General features: G+C 32.2%; 1 protein-coding gene across 4 annotated transcripts in view; it reads right to left on the bottom strand.

The window, feature by feature from the left end:
- The window catches only part of TINAG (tubulointerstitial nephritis antigen), an 83564-nt gene that overhangs the window by 33678 nt on the left and 37119 nt on the right, over positions 1-12767 (bottom strand). For all 4 annotated transcript variants that reach the window (XM_019028694.4, XM_004044224.5, XM_019028697.4 and 1 more), the window contains 4 exons: positions 9011-9161; positions 6627-6807; positions 5122-5167; positions 1896-2019 (listed from right to left, as the gene is read on the bottom strand). In XM_019028694.4, the coding sequence (XP_018884239.3) occupies positions 1896-2019; positions 5122-5167; positions 6627-6807; positions 9011-9161 (502 nt within the window). The remainder of the gene's footprint in view (positions 1-1895; positions 2020-5121; positions 5168-6626; positions 6808-9010; positions 9162-12767) is intronic.

Raw genomic sequence — 12767 nt, 5'->3', positions numbered from 1 at the left:
TTTTTGAGACAGAGTCTCACTCTGTTGCCCAGAGTGCAGATTTAAGCTCACTGCAACCTCCACTTCTAGGGTTTAAGCGATTCTCGTGCCTCAGCCTCCTGAGTAGCTGGGATTACAGGTGTCTGCCACCATGCCCAGCTAATTTTTGTATTTTTTTTATAGAAAGGGGGTTTCACCATGTTGGCCAGGCTTATCTTAAATGCCTGGCCTCAAGCAATCCACTCGCCTTGCCCTCCCAAAGTGCTGGGATTACAAGCATGAGCCACCACACCTGGCCTGATTTGGTATTTTTTTACTATCTTCTTTTTAAGTTGTTAATTTTAGTAGAGAGTGTATCTTCATTTTATTAAAAATGATACACTTTTTAAAAATTAAGGCAAGCACCTTGTTCCATATAACCTTAAAAAGTAGGGTAATAGGAAGCTACCATAGGCTTCCAAAGACCAGTGATGCTGAGTAATTAAAACTATTCAGTTTTATAACCCTATTAAAATGGAAAAGTGTTTCTTTCAAACCCAGTGTTTGAAAGAATGTTGAGAAACTGGCATTTTTATATACTGCTAGAGAAAACATTAGCAAAATTTTCCTTTTCAAAAAATTTGAAGTACTGCACTATCTTGTTTTCCTGTGAAATCTCTTTCCTTCTTTCCTTCTTTCCTTCCTTCCTTCCTTCTTTCCTTCCTTCTTTCTTTGTTTCTCAATAGTTATATATCTAGGAGATTCATTAAAAATACTCCAAGATTTCAACAGAGGTTATTATCTAGGAATGGTGAAAACATTTATAAATACACACACACACACATACACACACACGTTACATTTTTTCCAATTTGTAGATTCAGCATCCTACATTAACATGAAAATCACATTCTTCAATCCTAAGATACATGTATTTTCATATTCATGAAATCAGCACAGTCATAAAATTAGTATTATCTTAGATTCAAAGAAATGTGATAATTTTGTAATTGAAATATTAGAGTATTTAAAATAAAGGAGGGACAACGATTAAGGAAGCATCACACAAGACAGCTTGTCTACATAGCTTAGAACTGACTTAAAGGTGTTTCAAAGATCAGTAAGGAGAAGACAACAATTTGATTGTAGGTGAGGTTGTTTTGCGTAGGCTCAATAAAATTAAGTCATTAAAGACATGTTCAATGGGAATGAAGTTATTTACCATAATATGCAATATGAGAAGAGTGAGATTTTTAGATGGAAAATAAAACTTTGTAGCATTTCATTTGAACTAGAGTGAGACATTATGAGATGTTTTAGTCAGAATAAAATTGAGAAGGCGCTGGGAAAGTGGTCTCATAACCACACTGTCTTTCAGAGTACAGCCTACTTGTAAAATTACTCACTCTTGAAATGCCACCACCAAATTTTGAACTTCTTTCTTTCCCTTGCATAGATTAATATATTTTACTTAAAAATTGGTCAACCTAATTTCTACAATTCTCACATAAATATAAAGTAACCTTATATTGAATTATAGGTGACCTTACTTCTCTTCCTGCTTAATCTTTGCTATTTGCAATTCTATTCAAAACCATCTCCCCAAACCATAATACGCCTTGGATTTGCTCTCTTCCCTTGATTATGCCTTACGTAGAATTTATTTCAATAATACATGTTCTTTGCCCTTAGAACAGATTCTTAAGGACATAATCACAAGAAGTGAGAGGTAGGAAAAGATCATTTTTCCCAGAATGCTGAGTTAGCCTTTTACTGGACTTTAAAATAATGACTAAATAGTGGCAAGGTTTAGATCATTTTTCATTTGTATCACAATCTCTCCTACAAATGGGATTCTAGCATTTAAAACACTGCATATTTGTATTTTCAGTTTCATTTTCCAAAAGAATTAAATGAATTTTGTTTAATTGCCTTACCCAGTGAGTTTGACTGCATGTGTCTGAAGCTTTCGATATTTTTCTGATTCTTTATTTGTGCTGGTAACATGTCTGTATATCCCTGTCTTATAATGGAAGAAATCTTCACGGACTTGCATTATGGCTAAAATAAAATCCAACAGAACAAATGGCACAGTATTAAAATATCATCTTTAAAAACCACCAGAAAATTTCACGGAACAACCAATGGGTAAATTGCAAGGAGATGAATCTAAGAAGGGGCTGTGTGATTCAGCCTAATTTTCTTTCCTACTTAATTAATTAGTTGCAATATTTTTTGTTATCTTATAAAAACAACTTTTAGCTATTTAGAATATTAAGTACACTTTATGCTTTTAAAACACCATCTAGTCTTAATCAACAGAGACGCTACTACCAAAAATTAAGCCCTTGCAACAAAAGCACACTATACTTGGTCAGTGATTGCTATTTCTCCACTACACTTGTGCTTTACCACAAGCCTCTTAAAACCCCAATTAAGCTAGCAGAGCCTAGCAAACTGGGCTTAAAGCAATTGTTGTTAATCCTCATAAGTAAATACAAACCTTTCTTTTGTGAGTTGGAATAAAAAAGCAAACTCCTGGCAAAATAAAACTTTGACAGAATTTCATCCTCCCAGCTCTGGAGAGATAAGCAATGTTGTACACTTCAAAAAGCAGAGCTGATATTTTAGAAAGCTCTCCTTCATTCCCTCACCTAAATTACTTCATCTCTCTATTGTGTGCTGCTTTGTTGAAGGGCTTTGGCAATTCAGGGTGAAGCCTTTAAACTTCTCTTATAGAAGATATGAATTTGAAAATTTTTAATTGGGATTAGATATGTATAGCTTGATAACTGTGTACAATACTTGTCTTAATTTGACAAGCATTTTAAATAAAATAGGAAGTAAGGTAACTAGTGTTTGACAGATCCTTTAAAAAAGCTTATACTCCAAAGTTAAATATAACTTTTCAATGTTCCAGTTTTTGTTTCATTTTTTAATGTTCCATGCCTTTTCTGATGCTGTGCAAATAGTCGCAAAAGAGGTTAAAACTTCTTTATCTACTCTAAAACACATTCCTAGAGGATTTTAAGAATTTATGTAACTGTACTTTACGCAGATCTCTGCTTTTGTTCTCTATCCATCACCTATACTTATTTTCAATCCTACAGATTTTAGAAGAACGTACACAAAGTTATTCATTCAGGGTTCTATTGGCTTTTACACTCTTTCGTACTGAGACAGGGGAAATGCCGTATGCCAGGCCAGGCAATCCTGTAACATTTATAGCAAGAAGAGTCAACCAGCATTCTATCCATTTATAAAAATGTGAAGATATTGCTAGTGGCTTTTCTTTTCTGTAGAACCATTGACTCTTTGAGGTCTTATGATTCAACTTTCCTCTAAGCATCATAAATAAAATGTATTCATTATTCCTGAAAAACACTGCCAACTAAAGAAAAAGGATGAGAAGCCATAATTACCTGAAAGATGGCTTCTTTCTGCAGTTTCTGATACCAAACAGACTTGATAAATTCACGAATATATAACTATATAAGTTACAATCATGCAATTTTACTTTTGGAAAACTGCAGCAAACTCATGATACAAAATTATAACACGGATGTGAGGCTTGGTTGTTGCTCGTCTCTTGCTCCTGGCTTAGGCTAGCGGGAAGCAGGTTCTCAAGAAATCTTTGTTAAATGAATGTTGAATAATTTGCATTTTTGTTTTATTGCTTTTAAATGTTATGTCTTTACTTTTTATTCATTCTGTGAAATTTATGAGCATTTCAGTATATGGCCATAAAATAAATCTAAGGTATTTAAATTTTCTCAATTTTAAATAATTACGATTCAAAATTGTTTGATTGATTAAAAAAGAGGGAGAGAGAGAGGGAAAAAGAAAAAAAACACTTGAAACAATAATACAACAACTTGAAGATTCTGAAAGGTTAAGTAAATTGCCCAAAGTTATTTAAATAGCAAATGCCAAAGTTGGGATATTTTAGTGTAACCTTGAGTCCAAATGCCTGTGATCTTTTAAATTTGTCACACAAGCACCACTTAATGGAGCATGCATTGAAATTAGATATTAACTCCCTCACTCTTCAAATAACCAACAAATGACACAGCTGTAAGGGGGAACAGAAAATTTCTCTTCATTTGTTTCAGGTTTTTGGTAATGTCCCATAATTTTTAAAAATTAAATTCAGGACATGTTTATGTAGGCTGTGGTTTCTCAATAAATGCTAAGTGGTGATAATGATTAATAAAAATTCTTCCAACACAATTATAAAATCCATGATTCCTGCCTATATATATTTAACCTATACTAATTAGATCAGTATTCAGAAAAATTAAAATTGGCAACAGTTCCTTAAGTGTGTACCAAATGTTTTACATTTAATTTTGGCCTATTTTTTATTCCACTGCATTGATAATATATTCCTGGCCCTTCAGTATTCACAACCTAAATTTTCATTTTAGACCTCATTGGATTTGTTCTTCCATGCACTTCAAGCCAATGTTTATACAGGGAATATATTCTGTGAGTTTACCCTTATTCAGGTCATTGATGCAAAATAAAATTCAACAGGTAAGCAGAATAAATTATCATAGAGATTATATAAATCAAAGGCAATATACAACAAGTAACTGTATGATTTCATTATTTACTGTTACTCTAAATAAAACATTTACAAAATTGATCAAAATTGAAAACCTTTTGTAAAATGCAAAATTACACTAGTTTACTTGCTTTATTTTGAGCTAATAGAAGGAAAATATTATTCCTCAATTTTTTCAATCCACTACCTAATCTATTTAAACTGAAGATAAGAAAACTGTATGTATGATTCTTAAATATGACTGAATAAATAAAGTAAGCTTCATTACAAATTAGTCAGTTGGCATTTCATGTTGGACTTTCTGTTGGTCCATGATCACTTTGGAAAGACTTCGGAGTTATTCATCAAATGTGTCATTAATATTTAAGAGTTCAATTTATAAATGAGTCTATCTTCTGAAAATAAAATGGCAGCTAATTAAGATATAGGTAAGCATAGTTCTCATAATTGCACTCATTTTAGAACTGTTGAAGCCTTTTGGATACTCTTAAAGTAAAAATTTTCTTTCTTTTATTAAACTCCTATTACATGAGCTCAATGTAATGTTGTTTATTAAAGGAATGAATAAGAAAAAACCGTATTTCATTCAAGCTTACCTTGAACTGGTCCATTTTGCATGATTTCTTTCATTATCTCAGTTTCCTGGATGGAAAAATATGAATAAGCAATATCATTGTTATCAGAGCATACTAAACCCATTGATTGGTGTACAATGTTAAGTGTTTGCAATTTACTCTCAATTGTATTTTGAAAAACTCACGTATATTATGCTACATTAATGAAATTGTTAAAGACAAGATGCACCCATTTGTTTCAATGACATTTATCACTAAATAGTAAATTTGGAGTGGAGAGAAAATACAATAGCCTTTTATGGTTATAAAGAAATAAACAATGTAAGTTAAAGCAATATTTAATTAGTGGAGATTACTAGTACCTCTAATTTTTTTCTCACAAGAGCTATCCCAAATGATTGTTTAGTTAGATGTCTCAGTAGCTTTAGTACAAATATTTCTATGATGTCTCCTAATGTATAATGAAGCCCTCTGTAGGGAGGCAGGGCACTCATTCATCCATTTTTCTGTGCATATTGAGCACAAAGTACATGCCAGAAACTATGACAGGAACAAATATTGACCCTGCACCTATACTCAAGGTATTTACATTTTGGTTGAATGACACTACTAATTTCATTATTATATAATAAGATCCATTGTAGAGACAAGCACAAAGTGCTATGTTTGCAAACAAAAAAGGAAAATTAATTCTGCCTGGAAATCAAGGAAAACGTCACAGAGAAGATGAAGCTTTTACCTGGGCCTTGACATTTGCTTGGCATTCTAGATGGAAAGGCTTGATAACCATTTGCATCAGAGGAATTATCACCTAGCTAAGTGGAAAAGTATAATAGAGCATGGTGTACCTGGGGAACAGAGACTAGTTCTACGTATTAGGAGCATTATGGCTGGGTAGAGTGGCAGATGCTGGCAGGACATGAGTGTATAAAAGTAGTACGTCAAAACCAACTAATGAAAGGCCAATGTGCTATGGTTAGAACACCGAATTGTATTCTGGAGATAATTAGAAGACACTGGAGGTTCACAAATTCTGAAAACGAGAAGGCTTGGGGAACACTGATATGATGAAGTAAATTCGCCTAGGCTTTTAACAGACAAACTAGAATCCAAGGGAGTCTTTTTGCTATTAGACCCAGGTCCTCTTAAATTATTTTGTTGAGTGAGGCAAAGGATTGATAAAATGAGCTAATACCACAAAAAAGTCAGTGAAAAAGTGTTTAACTTAACTTTTAATTGTCAAGTTCAAATATATGTATATACACATATTATGAAACATAATTTTAAAACCCTATTTCCTTGGACATTTTTAAATTTAAGTCAATCCTTTACACTGCTAATGTTACAAAGATAAGACATCATACCCAAACTGAAAGTCCTTAAAAATATTAAAAATTATACATGAAAATATAACATTTATTTTAGAATATAATAGTTTTAAATAGTTTTTAAATTGTTTTAGTTACAGTAGAGCTATACACATTTGAGAAAGCCAACTATTCTTGATTCTTGCCATTTATGCTTACGTTGGAAGAGACTCTGTATGGAGGAGAACATTGATAGATCCTGTTAGATTTTTCTACGTTGTTGGGACATGGCTTCGTGGCATGCCGTTTTCCTCGCCCATCAGACCTGCTTGCCATGGCACATCCATTGTTGGTAGCATTTTGGTCTTTGAAAAGTGGATAGCATGCGTGGGATACCAGTCTATGAGGAATAAGCAAAGAAGCAAAGGTAATATTTAGGAGAATGTCATAATATCCTTTTTATATTTAATCTTACTGAATTAAGCATTCATAAATTATTCTGGTTACTTACATGCATAATTTTCAAAATAGTGAGTGACTCCAAAACAGAAGCTCAATGACATTACACTCTTCCCTACCCACCTCTTATTTTTTCATTATAATTTTAAAAATCTTGCTTTGATCAATTTTTTATAAATAATTCTATCTGTAGTATAGAATTTCCTGAAGATAAAAAATGGCTGTCAATATTAAGTCTGTGGTAATATTAATAGGGGAAGGACCCCTTCAACCTGTTTATATAATTATAATTTGGAAGAGCTAAATTTAAAATTTAATATAAACAAGACAATGAATCTGACTATTTCCAGATGGGATATTAAAATTATGTAAGTTGTAACTTTAAAGTTTTTATTTTGTTTTGTTTTTGTGTTTGTATATTTTTATTAAGTTATAGATATGTTCACATAATACAAATAATTATATATCTGTAGTTCATGGTACTTTGAGGGAAATAGTATAATATTAATATAATATTAAATGTTAATAAAGTAGAAAACTATCAGACGTGTATTATCTAAAATATAGAGAAAATGATTTTGATTTCTGATTTTGAAAGTAAACATAGCAAAGTACAAATTATTTGGCACCAATTCAAACATAATAATATTGAATAAAAAGGTAAATTGTAAGGGAAATAAAATCATGTTAATGGTATTGTAGATACTCTATGCTGAAATGGCCATAGAAGTATCCACTCGGATTGGTTCATGAAAATGTAATAGTTTCCAACACAGTATGAGAATCTGAGGAAAGAACATGACAAAAGCAAAACCATTGAAAACACTCAAACAACCTAAAAAATATTGCATTAAATGCATTACATTTGTATTAAATGATGAGTGCTGTGGACTGAATGGTGTCACTTTAAAATTCGTATGTTGAAGCACTTATACCCAATGTAATGATATTTGGAGATAGGCCTTTGGGAGATAATTAACTTTAAAGGATGTCATGAGGTTAGGGCCATAATAGATACGATTAGTGCCCTTATAAGAAAAGGAAGAAACCAGAGCTCTCTTTCATCATGTAAGGACACTGTGAGAAGGTGTCCATCTGAAAGCCAGAAAGAGAGCCCTCACCAAGAACAAAATCAGCCTGGTCCTGGATTTTGCAGCCTCCACAACATCAGTGTTTGCTGTTGAAGACACTCAGTCTACGGAATTTTGTTACAGTACCCAAAGCAATCCAATACAATGAGATTTAGTCGGGTCTCAATAATAATTTACATTTTTAAGTTCTTAAAGGGCTGTTATTTTTTATCATAATACAAAATACAAGCCAACCAAGCACTAGAACACAAGGAAAGTATCAGCCTAAGTTGCCCATTCAAAGTACCACATTTTAGGCAAAACATATGAAAAAACTTAAAGCAATTTATTGCAACCCATCAAAATCTGACATCCACTATTTTCTATAGCATCTAACTAGTCCTATAGCAGACCCAAAGCACTGAGTGGATGATGAAGAGCAAGTGAGTAGTACATATATACAACACTCTTTATCAGCTGCAGCTTCCTTAGCTGAATAACTCAGCTTTTTAGCAGATCAGCTCTTATAGAAGACACAAGGATGTTATATGGGTATCAGCCTACATGAAAGTAAGGAAATGCAGCCCCCATTTTTCATCAAATGGAGTGGAGAAAATTAATGAACAATACTGATGAGTTGAAACAACTGTAAATTATTTCTTTATATTATTATTCTTAGTTTAGCCTAATTTTACCTGACATTATCTGTTCATCAATCTGGGTAACTGAAAAGCACAGCAGAGAGATCAGCCACCCTGATTATTTTATTCTGTCTGTGGGGACTCACTTGGCTCAGAGCAACAAAAAGAAAATATTTACTTGAGTCTTCAAAAGTAAAATTCATATTAATTTAGCTAGAAATGTATACATTCTTCAGGAGGTGTTTCTAATAGCTTCTAATCTCAATAGATAAGAAATATAGTATATATTTAAATGTAGCATATTTATATTCATGTAGATGTAGTATATATATTTTAAGTACTTTTTTGTAAAACTCTTGGGATTATTTTCCTTATTCTAACACAATGCATCATTCATAAAAATCCTAGAAACACATGTTGAGCAGCTATTTACCCACGTTTTCTCAGGTACCACCAAGCCCTATCGATGCTTCCACTATTGCATCCATGACGGTTCTTGGCACAGCAAGAGATCAAATTCTGAGGGGATAGATTAGCCGTGTATCGACCCTTAGACTGAATTGCTATTCGGTCAGCAGCCACACCTGTTTCAAATAGAATATCAATTAATATTGAAATGATACATGGTATTTCTAATAAGGTACATAACCCTTTTTGTTTGAACCCTAATGTAGTCTTTAAAACTGTGTATAATTTATAATTAAAGCCAAAGAGCATTAATATATTTATGTATTCCAGCCAGTTGAACTGTGTCATACTTTCAGTTATAATTTTTGTCCTATTTTGATATTACTAAATTGTCCTATTGACTTCAAAGATTTTTCTAGTTTCTTGTTCCTTTGATGTTCTGTATACTCCTGAACTCCTCATTAAGGAATCTGTCAGGTGAAACTCTTGGAGGGCAAGAGCCATATGTTCCTTATATTTCTATTTCCTGTACCTAGAACAGTATCTTGCATATAGTCATGGGAAAATACATATTTTCTAAATGAATTTAACTAAACCAGGGCAATCAAGAAAACTAACCATAGAAATATTCATTGGAAATTCATCCACAGTCATCTGATATATTGGAGTAAAACTGAATTCTTTGTTTTTAAACTGGTTTAATCTAATTTAACTACCCAGGAGACCATACTTAAGCTAATCCAGACTAATATGAATCTATCTTATACAGTATCTAAAGGCTACATAGCACACTTTTGTGCTCATAATATAAATTAAAATTATTATCTTAATCTTGTTTTAGTAGACATGGAATTCAGCTTGTTTATACATATATATAAAATGAAGTGAATATATTTGTTTAGTTACAATTACTGTTACTACTGTTACTAACTGTTGTAGCTACTATTAACTAATACTATTAGTTACATATAATATAGTTCATTATATATAGCTATACATGTAATTATATATATAATCTAATAGCTATATAAGTAACTGATTATATGTAATGCTATATACAACTAATAATATAGTTATGACTATCATATTGTTAACTAATATCATTATTTATATACACACACACACAAACTTTTTATTATTAAAACTTCTATTATTTTGTTATATGACTTCCCTAGAATTGTAATTGTTATTAGTTCATTCCTTTTCTCAACACATTTATTAAACACCTACTAACTGACAGGCATTGTAGCACTGGAAATTACAATGATGAACAAGAAACAAGGGAGACATAGTTCTGCCCTCTTAGAATAATAGACCAGGGAAACTAATCAACCAGTAGCAAAACCCTACAGATGTCATCATTTTGATCATGGTACCAAAATAAACTAATGTGAGTGATGAGATTATGAAAAAATTGGGGTGGGTACCATTTTAGTACAGACTTTTTTGTTGAATATCTGGAACAGTCTTGTTGAATATCTGGTACAGTCTTGTTCAGTTTTGTTCTAAGTGAGTTTCTTACTCACTTTTAATTAAAGGCAACAAAATAATAACCTTTCTTCTATTCATTCACTTTTCTTAGTGAAAGTTTTAGTTTTTTTCTCATCAAAATTGTTAGTGTCCTGAAACCCCTCAAGGTGCTAATTAAAAATTTTCTAAAATAATTCATTTAATTCATTTACATATGTATCTTTGTATACACATAGTTTTAATGTAACTACAGCATATTACAATGCTTTAGGGCAATTGCTGGCATTCTTTAGATGCTCAATATGTGTTAAATCTATAACCTCCAACTCCCTACTAAATTCCCATCTACTATTGCACTAGGATATATTTCATAGGAGCAAATGGCATTACACGACTTCTGATAGTCTCAAGAAAATAATTCCCCATTTCATCAAAGAAAGGAGAAATTCTTTGATGCTCTGACATTCAGCACAGGGGTTTAGAATGAAATCGAAATTTTAAAAAATGGTGTAACTGTGTTTTCATTCAGAAAATACTTTTATAGTGTAGAGAAAACAGTAATCCAGAAGTCGGAAGCCTGGTCTCTAGGATTATTTCTGATATTTCTCATCTTTTGGCTTCAGATAAGCCACTTTACCTATTTAGGCCTCGTTTATAATACTGGAGGCTTGAATAAGGTGACCTTTAAAATCTCTTCCAGCCTCACAAATCTGTAGATTTCAACAAAGGATAAATGTTTTAAATCCTAATGTTATGCAATATGTTGCTCTTATACCGACATTTCTGAATCTCAATGATGGTTTAGCTAAAATTCACTTGAAATATTTAGAAAATGTCAGAATATTTAAGAATGACTCAGTTCAACCAATTGTTTTCCACTCTCTTCTTAAAAACTCTCACTGGACAGTACCTCTGAGACACACTCTATTCTTTCCCTTGCTTATTTTATTCCGTCTTCAAATGTATGTGAAACATATTACTCTCACTACTCCAAACACCTTTATCTCTTCAGCTTCTGAAAAATAGCTTGAATTTGATTTGATTACACAAGTTTTTAAAATATATGTGCATATTTTTAAGTCTTATTTATTCAATTTTATAGCTTTTAGTTTCTCTGAGAGAGAATCTTTTTTTGTAACTAATACTTCTCGACGTAATTTTTTAGATCTTTATGATAATTTAGTTTATTTTTTTCTTTATTTAACACAAAAAAGAATTGCCCTAATTTATCATACTGAATTCACAGGATACAAAACTATGTCCTTTGGAATCACAAAAGGAAACCTCTCTCTGGTGTTCTGTGAATTAGGTAGGGGAACAATCCTGACTTGGTACAGTGCAGAGGCTATCCGTGGGGTTGAGACCTGGGAACACCAAAATACATCCTCCACCCTAGCAAGTTGCTTTCAGTATTTCACCACGAATGTTTTTCTTTAGATATCTTCAGAAATACTGGCATAATATAAATTTTAGGCAAAATTCTTATAGATCTAGGTGTAACACCTTAACCACATGAATATAAAATGGCAAACGGTTTATTATATTAAACCTCTCTCCACCCATCTGAAACAACCTTAATCTTCTTTTTATTATCTGGTCTTATCCATCAATAGACAAACAAATTTTAGCTCAGAAAGGTCTCCATGTGGGTCCCTGACACATCAAGGACATCATAAGATAGCCAGAGAGGGGCTGTGGGGAGCAGTGAATTAACAAATGTAGCCACTTGGGGTGAGTTTGGCTACCATTATGATTTTAACAAAGGCATTTCTGGAGTTGTCTGATTGATACTATGGAGCAATGGTATTTAGACAAAGATGTCAGCATTTCTCTGTCCCAGGATATGCTGCCTTTCAGAGCTGGCTTCTTGAACAGCCTATGTACTTGTTCACAATCCTTCAATGGCTTTAAACTGTCTTTGAACACTGTTGAAATTACCTGCAAACCCTAGAGCATGGTTTTATGAAGATAATTGAATGACAGCCAATCATCATCATGTTAGGCTTCATTTAATTCCTGAAATATATTCAACACTCCTTTGAGGATAATTTTGGAGACCTAATTTGAGGGTTAGCCTGTAACTAATTTATTGGATTTGTGAATTTATATGAAAGTAACTATAAAAGAGTCATTGCTTATACTTTTTGAGTAACAGTAGACTTAATTTAGAAGCTATTCTTATTAAAAGATCAGTTACATTACTTTTGAGTCAGAACCTATATATTTGCTTATATTTATTTAAAATGAAATAAAATCCATTTGATCCATTATTATTTAGGTTTAAAGTCTTACTTCACATCAAATTAGATTAA

Source organism: Gorilla gorilla, chromosome 5 (genome assembly GCF_029281585.2).
Source record: "Gorilla gorilla gorilla isolate KB3781 chromosome 5, NHGRI_mGorGor1-v2.1_pri, whole genome shotgun sequence".
NCBI lineage: Eukaryota > Metazoa > Chordata > Mammalia > Primates > Hominidae > Gorilla > Gorilla gorilla.
Note: the sequence above shows the minus strand (reverse complement) of the source record. Positions and strands in the feature narration are given on the sequence as shown.